Source organism: Oncorhynchus keta, unplaced genomic scaffold (assembly GCF_023373465.1).
Source record: "Oncorhynchus keta strain PuntledgeMale-10-30-2019 unplaced genomic scaffold, Oket_V2 Un_contig_15778_pilon_pilon, whole genome shotgun sequence".
Taxonomy (NCBI): Eukaryota; Metazoa; Chordata; class Actinopteri; order Salmoniformes; family Salmonidae; genus Oncorhynchus; species Oncorhynchus keta.
In genome coordinates, this window is record NW_026279507.1 from 34,227 (window position 1) to 57,879 (window position 23,653).

General features: G+C 44.8%; 1 protein-coding gene and 1 pseudogene across 1 annotated transcript in view; both read right to left on the bottom strand.

Annotated features, from left to right (window-relative positions):
* The window catches only part of LOC118382127 (major intrinsically disordered Notch2-binding receptor 1), a 48,864-nt gene extending 25,972 nt beyond the window's left edge, over positions 1–22,892 (bottom strand). Inside the window, 4 exon segments of the mRNA XM_052502525.1 lie at positions 18,003–19,478; positions 20,627–21,180; positions 21,183–21,624; positions 22,371–22,892. Of these exon segments, the coding sequence (XP_052358485.1) occupies positions 18,003–19,478; positions 20,627–21,180; positions 21,183–21,477 (2,325 nt within the window). The 5' untranslated portion in view covers positions 21,478–21,624; positions 22,371–22,892.
* Positions 421–1,629, bottom strand: LOC127919107 (leucine-rich repeat and immunoglobulin-like domain-containing nogo receptor-interacting protein 2; annotated as a pseudogene).
* Positions 22,893–23,653: the final 761 nt, after the last annotated feature.

Below are 23,653 nucleotides of genomic sequence, written 5' to 3' on the forward strand. Positions count from 1 at the left end.
TAATGTCAGTTTTGATTGTGGAAAAGACGGAGAGGTATGTTAGTCCTGTCAGATTGGCAAAATCGAATGAGCCTAGTTTATTGATGGTATTGTATCTGAGATCCAAGATTGTCAGAGATTGGGTATTATATGAGTGGCATTTGGCACAGAAGAAAGCATATTGTTACTTAGATCTAGAGTAGTCAGTTGCTTCATTGAGCTGAATGACTGATGAGACAGATGAGTAAGAGCATTATGGGATATATCCAACTTAGTCAAGTATGTGCAGGACTTAAGCAGTCCCTCAGAGTCAAAACTCATGTTGTTATAACGCAGACTGAGTGTTGTCAGTGTAGCAATATGGCAGGCATTGTTGGTGAGAGCCGAGATCCTATCTTCCCCTAAATGAGACAGTATGAGAGATGTTAATGATGAGTTGAGGCTCTGCAGTACCACACTCATTTCCTTCAAAGACATGTGGACACCGTTCAAATTGAGACTTTTCATATGACTCTGATCTGTCTGGTACATCCCATGTCATGCTTCCATTTTGACCAGAGTCAGAGGTTTAAATAGTGGAGTTTAGGAAGAACATCAGCTGTGATCTTGAAGATTCTCATTGGATTTGGGATAAATCCAGCACTCTCAGTCCTATGGACTTATTTGATATGTCCTGTGACTGGAAAAAGGTACATCCGTTGCTTGCAATGTACAACTCCTGCAGGTTTGTGAATAGCAAGATTGTCTGAACCTTCTTTAGAACATTAAGTTGGTTAAGTTTAATACATTTAAGCTGGAGAGATTCTGAAAGGTAGAGGATGAAATGATTTTGATGTGGTTGTAGTCTAGACGAAGCACAGAGAGGTTGCCTAGGCCCTGAAACAGGTGGTCTGAGAGGGTGTTGAGTCTGTTATTGGCTAGATTCAGCTCCTGAAGAACGACCAGGTCTGAAAAAGCCCCATCGTCCACATGAGAGATCCGGTTGCAGGAAGTGTTTAAAGATTTGAGGGCTGAGAGATCTTTGAAATCCAATGATTTGATCATCACAATGTTGTTGATGGAAAGGTCTAAAGATCTTACTTTTCTTGGAATGTCTTCTGGTATGGTTTGGAGGTTCTTCTTTCCACAGATTACTTTCATGTTGGTATCATTGAGAGATTCACAGACTGTGCATTTTTTCAATGAATAGCCCCTTAATGGGTTTACAAGGATCCAGCAACATATAAGAGTGCACAGAAAAATACTTGGTTGTGAATATGTAGTCCCATTGCGTATTTCCGGCATGGTTATCTTAAATTTCATCAATAGGCTCTTGATGCCAGGTCCCCCTCGCAAAATGGTGTTTCTAAACTCAACAGTCTTTTCCTTTTTAAATAAAGGTTTTTAAATAAAGGTTAAATAAAACAATGTCAGTTCATTTCTGGAGGAAGAGGTGACAAATGCCACTTATTTGATTCCAATTAGCACAAAGTTTGGTCCAATTTCTTCTCAAGCTTCTTATGTTCCATCAGTCTTGTGAGTATATACTTCTTCGACCATAATCAGAAGACAACAGACTCACAAGTTGTGTGTCTCTCCCTCCAGAATATATTGCCATGAAATACAGAAGCATTTCATCACCTCAAGACAACTCAGTTTTACTTCCTGTCTCCAAAGACCCTCCCTGCTGTTTCACTTCCCTTTGATCCCTGTGTGTTTCTATACGTTTATACAGTTGGTTGGACTAGTTTGGAGTGTATGTGTAGTTCCTAAATACATTTCAAATGTGTTATGTAGAAAACTTGCCTTGTTACCCAAGCTCCTTGCTCCAGTTAAGTGCTACGCCACGCCCATATAATGAGTCAGGATGGAAATCCATTCAGTCTGATTGGTCGCAGAAACCGATGGGTTGGGCCAGAGACAGAATATGCATTGCTAAAGCGGCATTTTGAAAATGTGTCATTGGCTTTGAAACTCTGATTGGTTAGAGATGATCCAATTGCTGATTACTTTGTTTTGTACAGAACCCACTCATTTTGACATCACCACCAACGCCTTCAGTGATGGCAGCCTCAGACTGAAGTATGTAACAAATGATAGAGCAGCAGAAGAATTCAGTTTGAGTGTCAGGCAAGTAGAAAACCCTTCAAATTCACACTCTACAGCCCTGGGACACAGGCTCACAAACTCTGACCTAACTCTGACCTAACCTTCAACCCAAGTACTCCATTCTGCCACCTCTGGTCTCTTGGCCCTCCCACCCGTATGGGAAGGTGGCTCCCGCTCAGCCCAGTCTAAGCTCTCCTCGGTCCTGGCACCCCAATGGTGGAACCTGCCTCCCCCTGAAGCTAGGACAGCAGAGTCCTTGCCCATCTTCTGAAAACATCTGAAACCCTACCTCTTCAAAGAGTATCTTAAGTAATCCCTGAACCTGCATGACATGAGCCGCCCTCGCGCTCTCTCTCAACTTGGATAGAAAGTTGTCTATTAATGCCAAAAAATTCAATCCACCCTCAAAACACTAGCTTACTAGGGATTGTTTCATGATGCAGTGTACAACCTATAGCTATAATGTATACCGTATTTAGCTGCTATTTATACACTTTTAATAAAAATGACATCAAATAGCCTCGAGGAATAAAAGATGACATGGAATAGCCTAGCAATGAGGAATAAAAGATGACATGGAATAGCCTAGCAATGAGGAATAAAAGATGACATGGAATAGCCTAGCAATGAGGAATAAAAGATGACATGGAATAGCCTAGCAATGAGGAATAAAAGATGACATGGAATAGCCTAGCAATGAGGAATAAAAGATGACATGGAATAGCCTAGCAATGAGGAATAAAAGATGACATGGAATAGCCTAGCAATGAGGAATAAAAGATGACATGGAATAGCCTAGCAATGAGGAATAAAAGATGACATGGAATAGCCTAGCAATGAGGAATAAAAGATGACATGGAATAGCCTAGCAATGAGGAATAAAAGATGACATGGAATAGCCAGGCAATGAGGAATAAAATATGACATGGAATAGCCTAGCAACAAATAAAAGATGACATGGAATAGCCTAGCAATGACAAATAAAAGATGACATGGAATAGCCTAGCAATGAGGAATAAAAGATGACATGGAATAGCCTAGCAATGAGGAATAAAAGTAGTCGTCTTAAGGATAAATTCATCCACTATTTATTGTTGAACTCAGCCGGTAACAGCTTACATAAATGGGCTGCAAGGTCAATTACATGAAATCAAATGAATTCCAGCTTGAGTCTCCTGAAGTCCTCCTTATTTTGTGTGTACATGTTTTCACCACGGCCTGTAGGTTCATGGTGCGGGCCTGACTGTTTTCTATACTGAGTATTGTCAACCCAGACAGTCTTTCCTGAGACATTAAACATTATATGTCCATTGCACTGCACAAAATGTAAACTTAGTCTTGAATGATGCATGTCAAGATACATTATACCAGAGATAAGGGACTGTTGATATTTGTAACCACACATCTCAAACGCCGGTTCACCAGTATCCAGATGACCTGTCCCCAGAGCTTCCTATACAGTTCAGATGACCTGTCCCCAGAGCTTCCTATACAGTTAAGATGACCTGTCCCTATACAGTTCAGATGACCTGTCCCCAGAGCTTCCTATACAGTTCAGATGACCTGTCCCCAGAGCTTCCTATACAGTTCAGATGACCTGTCCCCAGAGCTTCCTATACAGTTCAGATGACCTGTCCCTATACAGTTCAGATGACCTGTCCCCAGAGCTTCCTATACAGTTCAGATGACCTGTCCCCAGAGCTTCCTATACAGTTCAGATGACCTGTCCCTCCCTATACAGTTCAGATGACCTGTCCCCAGAGCTTCCTATACAGTTCAGATGACCTGTCCCTATACAGTTCAGATGACCTGTCCCCAGAGCTTCCTATACAGTTCAGATGACCTGTCCCCAGAGCTTCCTATACAGTTCAGATGACCTGTCCCTATACAGTTCAGATGACCTGTCCCCAGAGCTTGCTATACAGTTCAGATGACCTGTCCCCAGAGCTTCCTATACAGTTCAGATGACCTGTCCCCAGAGCTTCCTATACAGTTCAGATGACCTGTCCCCAGAGCTTACTATACAGTTCAGATGACCTGTCCCCAGAGCTTACTATACAGTTCAGATGACCTGTCCCCAGAGCATCCTATACAGTTCAGATGACCTGTCCCCAGAGCATCCTATACAGTTCAGATGACCTGTCCCCAGAGCTTCCTATACAGTTCAGATGACCTGTCCCTATACAGTTCAGATGACCTGTCCCCAGAGCATCCTATACAGTTCAGATGACCTGTCCCCAGAGCATCCTATACAGTTCAGATGACCTGTCCCCAGAGCATCCTATACAGTTCAGATGACCTGTCCCCAGAGCATCCTATACAGTTCAGATGACCAGTCCCCAGAGTTTCCTATACAGTTCAGATGACCTGTCCCCAGAGCTTCCTATACAGTTCAGATGACCTGTCCCCAGAGCTTCCTATACAGTTCAGATGACCTGTCCCCAGAGCATCCTATACAGTTCAGATGACCTGTCCCCAGAGCATCCTATACAGTTCAGATGACCTGTCCCCAGAGCATCCTATACAGTTCAGATGACCTGTCCCCAGAGCATCCTATACAGTTCAGATGACCTGTCCCCAGAGCATCCTATACAGTTCAGATGACCTGTCCCCAGAGCATCCTATACAGTTCAGATGACCTGTCCCCAGAGCATCCTATACAGTTCAGATGACCTGTCCCCAGAGCATCCTATACAGTTCAGATGACCTGTCCCCAGAGCATCCTATACAGTTCAGATGACCTGTCCCCAGAGCATCCTATACAGTTCAGATGACCTGTCCCCAGAGCATCCTATACAGTTCAGATGACCTGTCCCCAGAGCATCCTATACAGTTCAGATGACCTGTCCCCAGAGCTTCCTATACAGTTCAGATGACCTGTCCCCAGAGCTTCCTATACAGTTCAGATGACCTGTCCCCAGAGCTTCCTATACAGTTCAGATGACCTGTCCCCAGAGCATCCTATACAGTTCAGATGACCTGTCCCCAGAGCATCCTATACAGTTCAGATGACCTGTCCCCAGAGCATCCTATACAGTTCAGATGACCTGTCCCCAGAGCTTCCTATACAGTTCAGATGACCTGTCCCCAGAGTTTCCTATACAGTTCAGATGACCTGTCCCCAGAGCATCCTATACAGTTCAGATGACCTGTCCCCAGAGCTTCCTATACAGTTCAGATGACCTGTCCCTATACAGTTCAGATGACCTGTCCCCAGAGCTTCCTATACAGTTCAGATGACCTGTCCCCAGAGCATCCTATACAGTTCAGATGACCTGTCCCCAGAGCATCCTATACAGTTCAGATGACCTGTCCCCAGACCTGTCCCCAGAGCTTCCTATACAGTTCAGATGACCTGTCCCCAGAGCATCCTATACAGTTCAGATGACCTGTCCCCAGAGCATCCTATACAGTTCAGATGACCTGTCCCCAGAGCTTCCTATACAGTTCAGATGACCTGTCCCCAGAGCATCCTATACAGTTCAGATGACCTGTCCCCAGAGCATCCTATACAGTTCAGATGACCTGTCCCCAGAGCATCCTATACAGTTCAGATGACCTGTCCCCAGAGCTTCCTATACAGTTCAGATGACCTGTCCCCAGAGCTTCCTATACAGTTCAGATGACCTGTCCCCAGAGCATCCTATACAGTTCAGATGACCTGTCCCCAGAGCATCCTATACAGTTCAGATGACCTGTCCCCAGAGCATCCTATACAGTTCAGATGACCTGTCCCCAGAGCATCCTATACAGTTCAGATGACCTGTCCCCAGAGCTTCCTATACAGTTCAGATGACCTGTCCCCAGAGCATCCTATACAGTTCAGATGACCTGTCCCCAGAGCTTCCTATACAGTTCAGATGACCTGTCCCCAGAGCTTCCTATACAGTTCAGATGACCTGTCCCCAGAGCTTCCTATACAGTTCAGATGACCTGTCCCCAGAGCTTCCTATACAGTTCAGATGACCTGTCCCCAGAGCTTCCTATACAGTTCAGATGACCAGTCCCCAGAGTTTCCTATACAGGTCAGATGACCTGTCCCCAGAGTTTCCTATACAGGTCAGATGACCTGTCCCCAGAGCTTCCTATACAGTTCAGATGACCTGTCCCCAGAGCTTCCTATACAGTTCAGATGACCAGTCCCCAGAGTTTCCTATACAGTTCAGATGACCAGTCCCCAGAGTTTCCTATACAGTTCAGATGACCTGTCCCCAGAGTTTCCTATACAGTTCAGATGACCTGTCCCCAGAGTTTCCTATACAGTTCAGATGACCTGTCCCCAGAGCATCCTATACAGTTCAGATGACCTGTCCCCAGAGTTTCCTATACAGTTCAGATGACCAGTCCCCAGAGTTTCCTATACAGTTCATCTCTTTCCATAACGTGTTGAGGCCGGCAATTAAGGAGAATGAGAGGCTCAATAAAAGATGTTGCAGAACTGCTGTATTTGAAGCACCACTTCCTTCTGCCCAGTTTCCCTGATGTTGTTAAGGCATTCAAGCTGTTTTTACCATCCCTGTAACTGTCTCTTCTGTGGAGAGATCGTTTTCTAAACTAAAACTTTCAATCAGTTAATGTTAAATGTATTATTTTTCAAGGCCTGAGGCACTTTTTCAGTCATATTCCTGAAGTCCAAGAAACAAACACTTAAGTTCCATATGTACTAGGAAGTTAAAAATGTTTAAGAATGTCTTTTTGGAGGGTTAGTGTCAAAATGATATATATATTTATTAAATTATTAGACCTCGATGACAGGCGCATGGGCCCCCAGAGCTGTGTCCAGTACTCAAGTGATGCTAGCTTAGCTACCTAGCATGTTAGCTCATTGCTAGCATATATAGCTACTGTCTAAGCTATTGAATATTTTGTATATTTTCATCTACTGTATATACACTACATATAACAATTAACATAGCACGCTGCTATCACCTTATTACCGCTGTGTAAAATATGTTATTTAAGTCCTTCTTTCATAGAAACCACTTGTACTAGTCCCCTCTTGCTACGTTGGTTTGTGTGCAATAAAGTGTGTTCTGTGCATCTGTCTCCTACTGGTCAAGCCTTCTAATAGAGACGCTGGGATGATTATACCTATATTTAACCCGCATCTCTTCGGAGACCACCACCAGTTGGTGGCACTCTTTTTCATATTAGAAACAGGTTATCAAATCACTTCATGTTTATGTTATTGCAAATGAAATGTGTTAATCTTGTGTGAAACTTCTGGTGGGGTTTAATTAAGGACAATTCTGATTCTTTGAGGATGAAAAAGAGTTGGTATTGACAGTCACCTAGGTATTATTAGAATGTAATGACAGCATAATGACAGCATAATGACAGCATAATGACAGCATAATGACAGCATAAGCCAACATCCTTTGGATCTCTTCCATAAGGGTTCCAGAGTCATCAGACAGATGAGTACAGGCAGCCTTTTTGCTTCCTGAAGTAAGACAATGGTGTAAGTGTTAAGTCCCAACACATGGAAACTGACTGTGAGGAATTTGCTCATTCTACTTTGGTCAGACAGAGGAACTAACTAACAAGGTTAGGGAGGGATTTGTATCATGAATAGACGTTTAACCTTTCACATCCCTCCAAAACATTTATTGAAGTAGCTGCAGCTTAGAATTCTTATTTCAAAGGCACAAAACTTTCAACATTCAACCACCCATTGACACTTTAGAGAAAGTGATTTTAAACTAATTTTATGGAAAAGGCCAGGCAGGTGTCTTTGTTATACAAAATATATGTTGCCAACTCCCAAGAATCCTGACAGGGAAAAAGACTACCTTCACTTCAAAGAATATATTACAGAACGTAATATACAATTCAAACCTCCACGGTGCACCTGTCAGTGCTCATGAAGCAAAGAATATGATGAAATGGAGTGACTCAGGAGTATTAGGGACATGAATGAAGTTGGAGTTCAGGGAAGGTGGAAGCAATACGCTGGGAAACGTATCCAGTCTTTTGACCTATCAGATTAAGATATTTGGCTTCCTCTTTTAACCCAACTCCTCCAAAAAATGCAGGTTTTGGAAAGGTGTGGGGGGGCTCCCACACTGGGCGCCCAGGGAGCTAATTGTTGTGGGGGGTTGAGTGCCTTGCTCAAGGGCACAATGGCAGGCAATGGCATCTAGGATTAGATACCAGCAACCCTCCGGTTGCCAGCTCACTTCCTGCCAGACATTTCCCATCGGACACGTGATACGAACTGGCAACCCTCCGGCTGCTGGCTCGCCTCTCTAACCACTAGGCTACCTGCTGCCCCAACTAAGAAAATTAGTTGAGAGAGAGACAGAGAGAGAGAGAGACAGACAGACAGACAGACAGACAGACAGACAGACAGACAGACAGACAGACAGACAGACAGACAGACAGACAGACAGAGAGAGAGAGACAGACAGACAGACAGAGAGAGGTAACTTGTCTAGATGGAAAGGGCATGCATTTTAGTCAGTTATCCATTCAGTGATCAAAAAGATGCATATACGCAGCACAGGGCTTGTAGAATGACAGCTCGAGGTCGAGACCCATTTCAATGAACATCCGCTCCATTTGGCTTCGCAGGGAAAGGTCACTGAGAATGACTAGTCAGTGTTACACCTGCAAACTGAGAGTGACATTTCAACATGCTGTTTTGAACCCCCCTTAACCGCGGTTCTGCGTGACCTTCACCTAAACTAAACCATGAAGGGGGAATGTAAATCTGACCTTAAATCATCAGAGTCTATGGACAAGTTAATGTCTTCTCCCATGGGAAGGGGGTGGGAGGGTTTGAAGAAATTCTCAGGAAAGGAATCTATTGTAATTCACGTGCCCGAGAATTAGTCCCCATTATATAAAAACCAACAATAATCCCCAAACAGTAATTTACAAACAGATCATTGTTCACAAACAAACCCTATTTCCTCTGTCTGTATAACAGCGGTATATCTACGATATGGCACTCTGATCCATGTAAATCTCACAACAGAATACCTTACAGACGTCCTTGTTAGCGTGTTACCTCCTGCTCTACTGTATATCTGTATAACAGCGGTATATCTACGATATGGCACTCTGATCCATGTAAATCTCACAACAGAATACCTTACAGACGTCCTTGTTAGCGTGTTACCTCCTGCTCTACTGTATATCTGTATAACAGCGGTATATCTACGATATGGCACTCTGATCCATGTAAATCTCACAACAGAATACCTTACAGACGTCCTTGTTAGCGTGTTACCTCCTGCTCTACTGTATATCTGTATAACAGCGGTATATCTACGATATGGCACTCTGATCCATGTAAATCTCACAACAGAATACCTTACAGACGTCCTTGTTAGCGTGTTACCTCCTGCTCTACTGTATATCTGTATAACAGCGGTATATCTACGATATGGCACTCTGATCCATGTAAATCTCACAACAGAACACCTTACAGACGTCCTTGTTAGCGTGTTACCTCCTGCTCTACTGTATATCTGTATAACAGCGGTATATCTACGATATGGCACTCTGATCCATGTAAATCTCACAACAGAATACCTTACAGACGTCCTTGTTAGCGTGTTACCTCCTGCTCTACTCTATATTTGGATGCCAACTGTTTCTCTGCTAAGCCTGAAATGACTCTGGTCCCTTCCCCTTGACGAGTGATGAATGATGAGAGTGCTAACCTGAGAGTTCATAAACGCCCCCAAGGAAAAGGATTCAGCCCACAATCCCTTGCCTCTTGTGTTCCTAAATTGACAGTATTAATCTCTCCTCTCATTGGAGAGATTGGTAGAATGCGTCTCATTTCTTTCTGTGAGACGGAAGGGGGACCTGGGTTTGGGATCATTTAGCTCCACTGACATCTGTGACCCAACTATATGCCAATTGCCTGTCTCCTTCATCAAATGTGTGTGTTTCCCTTGCATGCATGCATGCGTGCGTGCGTGATGAACTGTGTGTGTGCAACCTGTGAGTTCATGCGTGCCCATGTTCGTGCCACAATCCATGAACTGTGTGTGTTTGCGTGCGTGCATGTGTATTGTCTCGTCCTCTGCATTGGACTGAGATTGTGTGCGAATGCGTGCATCATTTCTTTCTGTGCGTGCGTGCGTGCGGGACTGTGTGTGTGTCTGCGTGCGTGCGTGCGTGCATGAACTGTGTGTGTGTCTGCGTGCGTGCGTGTGACCCGTAGCATCAAATGTGTGTCTGCGTGCGTGCCATGAACTGTTGCCTGTCTGCGTGCTGCGTGCATGAACTGTGTGTGTTTAAGTGTGTGTGTTTGCGTGTGCATGCATGCATGCGTGCGTGCGTGCATGAACTGTGTGTGTGTCTGCGTGCGTGCGTGCGTGCATGAACTGTGTGTGTGTCTGCGTGCGTGCGTGCGTGCATGAACTGTGTGTGTGTCTGCGTGCGTGCGTGCGTGCATGAACTGTGTGTGTGTCTGCGTGCGTGCGTGCATGAACTGTGTGTGTGTCTGCGTGCGTGCGTGCGTGCATGAACTGTGTGTGTGTCTGCGTGCGTGTGAGATTTGAGGAAGGGAAGCGAGGGAAATGATATCCTTTTCATAGCAACTGTTTAATTAACACTGTTGAATCTCTAGACATTTGTGACAGTACTTCTATGACATCCCGTCTCTGTCTACATGTACATAGGAGATAATGACTTCACATAGCGTAAAACTTCATTAACAGCCACGGGCATTTATTTGCTTCAATCACTGAACACAACTGGCGGTTATTAGAGACAGGCTTCTATTTGAGCCAGGCGTCCATTTCTTAATGAACACATCTTTGCTCAATAAAATGTTGAAAAGACAATGATGTTGTTCTCCTTTATCTTCTTTTGCATAATCTTTACAGTACTCACTGAAGGTAAGCAATTCACTTATACCTGGCATTTATTAGAAACAGGTGTTTATGTACTGAAATATATAGTAGACTGCATTGAATTACTGTTACAGTGCTATTTAGATTGTTGGATTCGTTCAGACATTTCTTGATTTCTTGTTGTTTTTATTTATTTATTATCATGTGTGTACTTGCATAACATTTTACTACCTAGGAGCTAGAAACATAAGCATTTCTCTGCACCCACTATATTAATTAATAAGACCCGAGTAGGTGTGGTATATGGCCAATATACCACAGTTTAGGCTGTTCTTCTTAGAACCACCCATCCCGGATCCGGGAGAATTGTCATCAACAACGCTGAATAGCATAGCGCCACAGTCAAATAATATTACTAGAAAATATTAATATTCATGAAATCACAAGTGCAATATAGGCAGCTTAGCCTTTTGTTAATCCACCTGTCATCTCAGATTTTGAAATTATGCTTTACAGCGAAAGCTAGGACGGGAGTAACAATGCTATTTGCGCACAAATCACTCTGAGAGCCCACACCTGTCCACTTACGCAATGTGGTCATTCACGCTCATTCTTCAAAATAAAAGCCTGAAACTATGTCTAAAGGCTGTTGACACCTTAGGGAAGCCAACAGAAAAAGGAATCTGGTTGATATCCCTTTAAATGGGAAATAGGGATGCATAGGAACACAGGGATTTCAAAATGAGTCACTTCCTGATTGGATTTTTCTCAGGCTTTCGCCTGCAATATCAGTTCTGTTATACTCACAGACAATATTTTTACAGTTTTGGCAACTTTAGAGTGTTTTCTATCCTAATCTGTCAATTATATGAATATTCTAGCATCTGGTCCTGAGAAATAGGCCGTTTACTTTGGAACGTTATTTTTCCAAACATAAAATAGTGCCCCTTAGCTTCAAGAGGCATGCAGAGTGCCTGGATACAGCCCTCAGCCATGGTATACTAGCCATATATCACAAACCCTTGAGGTGCCTTATTGCTATTATAAACTGGTTACCAAAGTAATTAGAGCAGTAAAAATAATTCCATGCTGTCACAGTTACCAGCCCTTTCAAGCTTAACATCCTTATCATTTATCGATCTCCAGGTTCCCTTGAGAGTTCATCAATGAGCTTGATGCCTTGATAAGCTCCTTTCCTGAGGACGGCTCACCTCTCACAGTTCTGGGCGACTTTCAAAACGTCTACCTTTGACTCATTCCTCTCTGCCTCCTTCTTTCCACTCCTCTCCTCTTTTGACCTCACCCTCTCACCTTCCCCCCACTCACAAGGCAGGCAATACGCTTGACCTCATCTTTACTAGATGCTGTTCTTCCACTAACCTCATTGCAACTTCCAAGTCTCCGACCACTACCTTGTATCCTTTTCCCTCTCGCTCTCATCCAACACTTCCCCACTGCCCCTACTCGGATGGTACAGTACTCGCTCTATGCTACTCTCTCCTCTTCCATCCTATCTTCTCTTCCCTCTGCTCAAACTTTCTCCAACCTATCTCCTGATTCTGTCAACCCTCCTCTTCCCTTACTGCATCCTTTGACTCCCTATGTCCCTATCCTCCAGGCCGGCTCGGTCCCTCCTCCCCGCTCCGTGGCTCGACGACTCATTGCGAGCTCACAGAACAGGGCTCCGGGCAGCCTGCGGAAATGGAGGAAAACTCGCCTCCCTGCGGACCTGGCATCCTTTCACTCCCTCCTCTCTACATTTTCCTCCTCTGTCTCTGCTGCTAAAGCCACTTTCTACCATTCTAAGTTCCAAGCATCTGCCTCTAACCCTAGGAAGCTCTTTGCCACCTTCTCCTCCCTCCTGAATCCTCCCCCCCTCCCTCCTCCCTCTCTGCATTGACAGTCAACCATTTTTGAAAAGAAGGTCGATGACATCGTTTGCTAAGTCAAACGACACGCTGGTTCTGCTCACACTGCCCTACCCTATGCTCTGACCTCTTTCTCCCCTCTCTCCAGACGTCTGGTGTAGCCGCCCAACAAGCCCGCTTGTAGTTATTATGAGCCACCTCACCTCGCTCATCACTCATCCCTGACCACTGGTGTAGTCTTAGAGAGCGAGAGTTGCACCCCTTCTGAAAAAACCTACACTCGATCCCTCCGATGTCAACAACTACAGACCAGTCCAAAACTCTTGAGCGTGCCGTCCTTGGCCAGCTCTAGTATCTCTCTCAGAATGACCTTCTTGATCCAAACCAGTCAGGTTTCAAGACTAGTCATTCAACTGAGACATCTCTTCTCTGTATCACGGAGGCGCTCCGCACTGCTAAACTGGTCTCATTACCTATGCTGCCTTGATACTGTGAACCATCAGATCCTCCTCTCCACCCTCTCAGCAGTTGGGCATCTCCTCGCACTGACAGGTCGCTCCTACCAGGTAGTTATCTGTCTCCTCACCACGCGCTCTCACCAAACTGTTCTAGGCCCTCTCTTATTCTGCAGCCAAGTCACTTGGCTCTGTCATAACCTCACATGGTCTCTCCTATCATTGCTATGCAGACGAACACAATTAATCTTCTCCTTTCCCCCTTCTATGACCAGGTGGAGCCGCATCTCTGCATGTCCAGACATATCAGTGTGGATGACGGATCACCACCTCAAGCTGCCTCCACTGGTTTCCAGATCTTAACGGTTGGTACTTATTATGAGCCTTGGCGTGTCCTGGACAACACCTGACGTTCTCAACTAACAGGCGGTGTCCCGTTCCTGTAGGTTCATGCTCCACTGAGTACGTGCCTCACACCGGCGCAGGTCCTAATCCAGGCACTTGTCATCTCCGTCTTGATTACTGCAACTCGCTGTTGGCTGGGCTCCCTGCCTGTGCCATTAAACCCCTACAACTCATCCAGAACGCCGCAGCCCGTCTGGTGTTCAACCTTAACGTCACCCCGCTCCTCCGCTCTCTCCACTGGCTTCCAGTTAGCTCGCATGCTACAAGACCATGGTGCTCGCCACGGAGCTGTGAGGGGAACGGCACCTCAGTACCTCCAGGCTCTGATTACACCCAAACAAGGGCACTGCGTTCATCCACCTCTGGCCTGCTCGCCTCCCTACCACTGAGGCCAGTCCTCCTCAGCCCAGTCCACTGGTGTAGTTAATGGTGGAACAAACTCCCTACGACGCCAGGACATCCTCCTCTCAGACAGCCTCCACTGGTACCTACAGGGTAAGTAAGGGTAGTAATTATGAGCCCCCAACCTCTGCAAGTGGCTGTTCCACTGGTTGTCATAAGGTGTATGCACCAATTTGTGTCGCTCTGGATAAGAGCGTCTGCTAAAGACTTAAATGTAATGTAAATGTAAATGTGTTGACATACCTGTGGATTACGGTCTGATATACCATGGCTGTCAGCCAATCAGCATTCAGGGCTCAAACCAACCAGTTTATAACATCTGCTAAACTGTGCATGCAACCAATAAACTTTGATTTTATTTGAAATATGTGCTGATGCCAGGCTATTAAAAGGGACAAGTGGCTATTTGAGACTTAATTGAAGTATTACAGTTTATGCTTGTATGGCTTGGTTGTCATAGTCCTTAGGTTTTCAAAAATGCAATGTCCTCAAAATGCCACGTGATTTTACAGTGTGAGACATGGTACAGCTAATGTTTCTATGTGTATGATGCCATTCCATTTGTGCCGCTCCAGCCATTATTATGAGCCGTCCTCCTCTCAGCAGCCTCCACTGGTGAAGTTAAGGGTAGTTATTATGAGCCGTCCTCCTCTCAGCAGCCTCCACTGGTGAAGTTAAGTGTAGTTATTATGAGCCGTCCTCCTCTCAGCAGCCTCCACTGGTGTAGTTAAGGGTAGTTATTATGAGCCGTCCTCCTCTCAGCAGCCTCCACTGGTGTAGTTAAGTGTAGTTATTATGAGCCGTCCTCCTCTCAGCAGCCTCCACTGGTGTAGTTAAGGGTAGTTATTATGAGCCGTCCTCCTCTCAGCAGCCTCCACTGGTGTAGTTAAGGGTAGTTATTATGAGCCGTCCTCCTCTCAGCAGCCTCCACTGGTGTAGTTAAGGGTAGTTATTATGAGCCGTCCTCCTCTCAGCAGCCTCCACTGGTGTAGTTAAGGGTAGTTATTATGAGCCGTCCTCCTCTCAGCAGCCTCCACTGGTGTAGTTAAGGGTAGTTATTATGAGCCGTCCTCCTCTCAGCCTCCACTGGTGTAGTTAAGGGTAGTTATTATGAGCCGTCCTCCTCTCAGCAGCCTCCAAGTGTAGTTATTATGAGTCCTCCCTCAGCAGCCTCCACTGGTGTAGTTAAGGGTAGTTATTATGAGTCCTCCTCTCAGCAGCCTCCACTGGTGTAGTTAAGGGTAGTTATTATGAGCCGTCCTCCTCTCAGCAGCCTCCACTGGTGTAGTTAAGGGTAGTTATTATGAGCCGTCCTCCTCTCAGCAGCCTCCACTGGTGTAGTTAAGGGTAGTTATTATGAGCCGTCCTCCTCTCAGCAGCCTCCACTGGTGTAGTTAAGGGTAGTTATTATGAGCCGTCCTCCTCTCAGCAGCCTCCACTGGTGTAGTTAAGTGTAGTTATTATGAGCCGTCCTCCTCTCAGCAGCCTCCACTGGTGTAGTTAAGGGTAGTTATTATGAGCCGTCCTCCTCTCAGCAGCCTCCACTGGTGTAGTTAAGGGTAGTTATTATGAGCCGTCCTCCTCTCAGCAGCCTCCACTGGTGTAGTTAAGGGTAGTTATTATGAGCCGTCCTCCTCTCAGCAGCCTCCACTGGTGTAGTTAAGGGTAGTTATTATGAGCCGTCCTCCTCTCAGCAGCCTCCACTGGTGTAGTTAAGGGTAGTTATTATGAGCCGTCCTCCTCTCAGCAGCCTCCACTGGTGTAGTTAAGGGTAGTTATTATGAGCCGTCCTCCTCTCAGTTATTATGAGCCGTCCTCCTCTCAGCAGCCTCCACTGGTGTAGTTAGCCGTCCTCCTCTCAGCAGCCTCCACTGGTGTAGTTAAGGGTAGTTATTATGAGCCGTCCTCCTCTCAGCAGTGTAGTTATTATGAGCCGTCCTCCTCTCAGCAGCCTCCACTGGCACTCATTTACTGTAAGTCGCTCTGGATAAGAGCGTCTGCTAAATGACTAACAGTGCCTTCAGAAAGTATTCTCACCCCTTGACTTTTCCAGATTTTGTTGTCTGACAGCCTTAATATAAAATTGATTACATTTAGATGTGTCACTGTGTCACTGGTCTACACATAATACCTCATAATGTCAAAATGGAATTTAGTTTTCATAATTAATTTTTTTTAAATAAAAAATGAAAAGCTGAAATGTCTTGAGTCAAAAAGTATTCAACACCTTGTTATGACAAGCCTAAATAAGTTCAGGAGTAAACATTTGCTGAACAAATCACATAATAAGTTGCATGGTCTCACACTTAACATGATTTGTGAATGACTACCCCATTTTCAAATGCCTCACAAAGAAGGGCACTGATTGGTAGATTGGTAAAAATAATAAAGCAGACACTGAATATCCTTTGCGCATGGTAAAGCTGTTATTTTGGCTTTGGATGGTGAAGATACAGACGTCCTTCCAAACTGAGTTGCCAGAGAGAAATAAAACCACTCAGGGATTTCACCATGAGGCTAACGGTGATTTTACAGTTACAGAGTTTAATGGCTGTGATAGGAGAAAACTGAGGATGGATCAACAACATTGTAGTTACTCCAAAATACAAAAGATTATGTTTTCAAAGTAATACTGCAATATATGTGTCAAAATAATTTACTTTTTGTCCTGAATACAAAATGTTATTTGGGGCAAATCCACCATAACACATCACTGGGTACCACTTTCCATATTTTCAAGCATGGTGGTGACTGCATCATGTTATGGGTGTACTTGTCGTCAGCAAGGACCGATGAGTTTTTCAGGATAAAAATAAACTAAATGTAGCTAAGCACAGGCAAAATCCTAGAGGAAAACCTGGTTCAATCTGCTTTCCAACAGACACAGACAAATTCACCTTCCAGCAGGACAATAAACCTAAAACACAAGGCCAAATCTACACTACCAAGACAACATGGGATGTTCCTGAGTGGACTACTTACAGTTTTGACTTAAAATCTGCATGAAAATCTACGGTAAGACTTGAAAATGTCTGTCTATCAACAACCAACTTGACAGCGTGTAACGGATTTCCTCCTCTTCGTCTGAAGAGGTGTAGCAAGGATCGGACCAATATAACAACGTGAAATGGAAACGAAACAGTCCCGTGTGGCACAAACACTGACACAGGAAACAATCACCCACAAGATACCCAAAGAATATGGCTGCCTAAATATGGTTCACAATCAGAGACAACGATAAACGCCTACCTCTAATTGAGAACCAATCTAGGCAACCATAGACCTACATAAACACCTAGATGGAAACAACCCCATAAATCTACAAAAAACCCTTGACAGTAATAACACCCTGGATGAGACAAAAAGCACACATATCACCCATGTCACACCCTGACCTAACCAAAATAATAAAGAAAACATAGAATACTAAGGTCAGGGCGTGACAGAGCGCTTGAAGAATTTAGAGAATAATGGGCAAATATTGCACAATCCAGGTGCGCAAAGATCTTAGAGACTTACCCCAAAAGACTCACTGACTTACTTGAATTGCTGCCAAAGGTGCTTAAAACTTGTATTGACTCGGGGGGTTAACACCGATCTAATCAAGATATATTAGTTAACAAAAAAAAATCTTGTAGATGTTTTTTACAATTAAATCCATTTTATCCCCATTTTGTAACATAACAAAATGTGGAAAAATTCAAGGGGTGTGAATACTTTTCTTTGTCTGTTCTTGAACAACGTACAGTGCGGTCCAGCACTTACAAAGGACTTATATAAATGTATTCCATTTCTCACCTCGTTGATTACTCTTGTCATGTTTCTGTAATGATAATAATACTACATAGGATTTTAATAGCGTTTTTTCCCAAAGACGCTTTCTTGTGGTAGAAAATATGCTCTCATATTACATCAAAACAGCCCAAAAAACACAGAGTATCTAATGTTGGTGTAATGTGAAAAGTGTTAGAAATGTAAACCATTTTTCTTACCTCTTTGGCTTTCCTGTGTCTGTCCTTGGTGTCCCTTTCTCGGTCTCTGTCTCTGTCCTTGTCTTTGCCCTCATCCCCATGGTGCGAAGAATACGACACCGTTCTCCAGTCCCGTGGTGAGTTGGTGATGCTCGCCACCTTTGACTCCGTGGCGCTGTTCTCCTCATTGAGTGAGCGTGACGACCTCCGTGTGAACATACTTTTCTTAATTGCCTTGACCCTCAGACTCTCACTGTCTGAGCAGCCCCACTCCACTGATCCGTTATCCACCTTGATGTTGTGGCCTGTTGTGTGGCACTGAAAGACATGGGGCGATAGGTTGGGGTCGGGGTGAAGGTGATCTGGGGTGGAAGTGGTGGCTAAAGCGTTTTCACCCGGTCTCCCGTTGGTTTCGGGTTCCTGGATCTTCTCGTCGAGTTTGGTGAGCTTGGAGAGCACCTGCGAGATCTCCCCTCGGACTCCGGACAGAGACTCCAGCTTCTTCTCGATCTCACCTATCCTCATAACAAGCTTGCACACGCTCGATTTGAGCTCGTCGTCCGTGTTCTCTAGGGAGTGAAAGAGGCAGTCCAGCTTGGACTTGGCCAATTTGACCGTGTTGCATTCGGGTGAGCTGTCGCCGTCAGACTTCATGGTCACCTGAGAGAGAGATCCGATGCTGTTGTAGCACGACGATTGGATGACGCCCAGCGAGTCGCACACGCTCATGTCGTCAAGGAAGCGGAAGATGTCACTGATGTCATCGCTGATGATCTCAGAGTCCTCTTCCGAGTGTTTGCACGAGTGCCTCTCTCTCTCGACGTATTTTGCGTGAGCGGCGGCATAGTCTTTTAGCTTCCTCTGTTCGGCCTGCTCCGTTTGTGTCCCTATGCTGGACGAGCTGTCTATGTTACCTCCTTGAAAAGACGTACTGTTGATGCCTTTCTCTTTAAATCTTTTCCCAACCTCTCTTTTGTCGACACCCACCCCGGGACCGCACGCCATTGAAGACATATCCTTTGTTTTCAACCCGTTGGTTTTCTTTGCGAACCCTGAAGGGGAGGCCACCACTTTCTCTTTGGCACACTGAAAGTGCTGCTCATTCTCTTTATTGACTACATTGTGGCGATGGTTGTCTTTCAGCGGTTTCCCATTCAGAAATGACCTCTCAAAATCCGGTGGCCCTTCTTCAGCATTCAGACTCAGGCTTTTCACGGGCCAAATTGGCTGCTTCCCCGGCCTAGCCGTACTCCTCCGTGTGTTCACGCACTCTGTCACTGTCGTTGGCCCGAAATACGTAGACGCTTGAAGGTCGTCCAGACTCTCGTGCTTCGCTCGCCGTTTCTCCTGAATGGGCGAGTTCATAGTAGGCTCAAAGTAGGGGTTACTGTAGGGCAGCTCGAAGCTGTGGTTGAAGAATGTGGCAGGTTTGTGGAGCTCTCTCCGGTGGTAGCCTCCAGTTGCCCTGATGTTTGGTTTGCACTCTGAGGTGATGACCTATAACGACAATGGGGTAACACTTCATTAAGTTGCTCTTAAACATTATGGTAATATTGTATTGTTTGGCTCTAAGTCACGCTGATAAGAGTATCTGTTAACTGACTAAAACCTAAAGGTAATAGTTTCATAGAAATATGGTAATTGTTTTGAGCAATTCTTGTCATTTCACAAGTGATTTTTTTGTTGTTGTTACAGACTCATTCACTTTTACAACAACAACATGTTAATACACTGTTGTGTTAACACATCAGTCAAAACACCCTGCATTATCAAATCAAACAAAGAAAGAGTCAAACTAAGCATAAAGGTGCTGGATGTAACATTAGGCTCAGACCAAGCCTTTCTAGAAAGAAATATGTTTTATAGATTGGTTATTCTCACTGAGAGCTATGTCCATTGAGACATTTCCATTCTAAGTGACATAGGCTATACAGATGTAGGATCTTCATTTGATCACTCTTTGTTGATGAGACTTTTCCTGTGCCAGAGGAAATGCAGATGACCTTCATGATTGACATGAGTTCATTAAAAACCTGCACTAACGGTTATATTAACAGTATTCCACTTTTCATGTAGCCTCATTTTGACCAATGAAGCAACATTATGGACTAAACGTTGAAATCCTGTTGTTGCAGGATTATTTTTAAGATCTAATTAAGGTCTAATTAAGATCCTACATCTGTAGATCTATGGACCAGTTTCAGGAAGTGGGGAGGTACTGTTTTATCACTTTTGTTTTGTCCTTTAGGTTTCTTGTGCTTTTCTTTGACATTTAGATGGTAAGATTAGCAAACAACGGCACAAATACTTACAGCTAGCACCGTTTAGTAGGAACAAAACAACTCAGAACATGGCACAATAAAGAATGTAGCTGACCACATATCGCAGTGAAAATTAGATAGTGATAATTGATAACAGATGGTTAACAGTGGAGGAGGCTGCAATGGAAATCAGTCTGACTGTATCTTCAATGTTTGTTTTTTCATGTATTATTGTTTCAGTGTAGTAATGGGACAACATTAAATCTCAAACTTGTTGGGGGTACTTCCAAACAAATATGTCAGGATAATTATTGTTGCATAATGAATGATATGTAAATGCTTAATAAAAATAAAAAAATAATATTAAAGACCAGAGACACAGACCTGTGGGGAGAACGCTAGCAGGTTGTGAAAATCCTCCTTGAAGATGTTTCTCTTCTGGACACAGGAGTGGACAGAGAAGGGCTCCGTGTGGTTGATGTGTTGCAGGGACTCCTGGTCTGTGGTGGACTCACTGTCAATGTCTATGGGAAAGTAGGTGCTCTGCATCTCACAGGGCGGCGATGGAGGACTGCAGCTTGAGTACTGGGGCAGGTGCTGCAGCTTGTCTAGCGACGCTGCTCGACATTTTAGATCCTTGTTTACACCCAATAGGAAGTTAGGGTCCGAGGTCGGGATAAACTGTGGGCTGCAGTTGGATTTCGAGCTGGCGGAGTGGGAATGGGGGTGTGGGCGGGGGTGGGAGGAGTTGTTTTGGGACATGGGGCGATGGTGGGGGTGGTGACCCACCCTGGAGGGTTGATCCATGAGGTCATAACCTCCGCCCCTCTCATAGTCCTGATACTTATAAACATCAGTGTCGGACCTACATGACTCAAACGACTGGTTCTTGTGGAACTTGGGCCTCGGTGGTGCCATTGGGAACTTATCTTTGGCGATCCCCCGTTCATTTGGATTAGGTTAAACATAGTGACGATATCCGCTGCCACCATGAGTTTCTTAGACTGCTGGTCCTCAACAGTACATCTCATCTTGTCTTTGAAGAGAGTGGCAGGGAAGGCTGGGTCCAGGCAGGCTGTGTAGAACAGAAGGCTCCGTAGCTTGGCCAAGTGGACCAAGTCAAAGCGGGCACACAGGGACTTACAGAGGTCCTGGTAGGACACACTACTGTGTTTAGTGTCTAGTTCCTCCAGGATCCGGACTAGGAACAGGGAGTACTCTGGTAGGGGATCCATGGCATGTGGTGTGGGATGGAGCTAGACGTTGATATCCTCGTTAATCGCCTATTCTTTAAGTATACTGTACAGGGGATGCCATTGAGATGGAACGTCTCAAATACAAGGGAGACCTGTCCCCCTCATGAGAGAGATAGGAGGATGACCCTGAGAGAGAGAGAGAGAGAGAGAGAGAGAGAGAGAGAGAGAGAGAGAGAGAGAGAGAGAGAGAGAGAGAGAGAGAGAGAGAGAGAGAGAGAGAGAGAGAGAGAGAGAGAGAGAGAAAACACAGCAGAGAGAGAGAGAGAGAGAGAGAGAGAGAGAGAGAGAGAGAGAGAGAGAAAACACAGCAGAGAGAGAGAGCAAGATATTGACTATTGGACAATCACATACCACAATCAAAACATAGCCAAACATTGCAAGTAATAATAATCATGAATATAAGGTGTTACATCCCATGTTATTATCCCAAAGCAATAGTTATCCCTGTGCATGTGACTAATAAACTAATCTAATGATCACGTCTATTTGTGTTATTGTGAATAAGACAGAAATTAAATGTGGTAATGGTTTGGAGAAGGCTTCACTCTTTAGATAGGGATCAGTAAAGATTGGTTTTCATATTAAGTTAATTCCAAAATATATACTATCAGGCAGCTGCTATTAAATGTATATACTTTTCAGGAATATTGAGTAGGCTACGTTTTTGTCATTGTATACCCACTAGATTCAGTTCAAGAACTCTAAACAGTGTCGTTCCTCAAACAGAAATGGATATACACACCGTCATAATTTGCATAACCTCAGATTCACCGCTGAGTACTTCGAAACAGAGAATAAAATCCACATTCTAGTTCTTCACTGAAGCGCGCGATCATACGGTACATAACCAACAAAGGGACAAATAGACTCACCTAACGCACGATTCCATTTGCTCTCATCCGAGTGAGCATTCAAAGGTATAGATTCCTCAAAGTCATCAAAACAAGGCGGCAGCAATGCGAAGTTGACGCACAACATTCATTCTTCAATTGAACCATACACCATAATATACATTCCAGTCGGACAACGTAGTAAATAACCAGCCAAAAGATCCGATTCGATCCCCAGTCACTCCCGTTCGGATAATCCTTCATTTATCATATTTTGTATTGTATTCCAATAGGTGGACTATGTCTTCACTCCGGGACCGGATTTGCGGTAGCTGTTGGAACCGAGCTGTCGGCGTTCTCACGCGCGCGCGTGTGGTGCTAAAAAGGCACCCAGTCGGCTTTGTTTCCACCTAGAATGACGTAATTACACCTTAGCACCAACTGCAAGTCAAGCACAGCGATGGAGACTATATATTCATATTGATTATTATCCTGTACATTATTCACCATATGGCGTGTTACAGGCAGTACAACATACAACATAGCTCATTCCTAATGTGTCAGAGTTATGTGCATACATTCCATTTAAAACATCGTACGTTCGTTTTCTCTCTGTTAAATGCGAGGGGAAACATTTGAATGTATATGAATCATACAAACACAAAGTAGTGTATCTGGTTAACTGTGCACTGGTGTGACGTTATATATGCGCGCCTGCTGCAGTGGGGTGTATTCATGGGATGCTAAGGAAAGCCGCGATTTCCCAAATATTTAACCAATAAAAATGATAAAATAATTGATTTCCTCTCTGTCAGTTTTCTGAGGACACAGCGCCGGTGCGCCGCTCTGTTCGGTCAATTCGCGCTCTGTCTCAGTATATCTAGCACGAGGGAGAAAGCCGCTCTGTCTCAGTATAGAGCGAGGGACACAGCGCCGTTCTGTCTCAGTATATGTAGCCTGAGGGACACAGCGCTGCTCTGTCTCAGTATATGTAGCCCGGAGGGACACAGCGCCGCTCTGTCTCAGTATATGTAGCCTGAGGGACACAGCGCCGCTCTGTCTCAGTATATGTAGTCCCAGGAGGGACACAGCGCCGCTCTGTCTCAGTATATGTAGCCCGGAGGGACACGGCGCTGCTCTGTCTCAGGAGGGACACAGCGCTGCTCTGTCTCAGTATATGTAGCCCGAGGGACACAGCGCCGCTCTGTCTCAGTATATGTAGCAGGAGGGACACAGCGCTGCTCTGTCTCAGTATATGTAGCCCGAGGGACACAGCGCCGCTCTGTCTCAGTATATGTAGCCTGAGGGACACAGCGCCGCTCTGT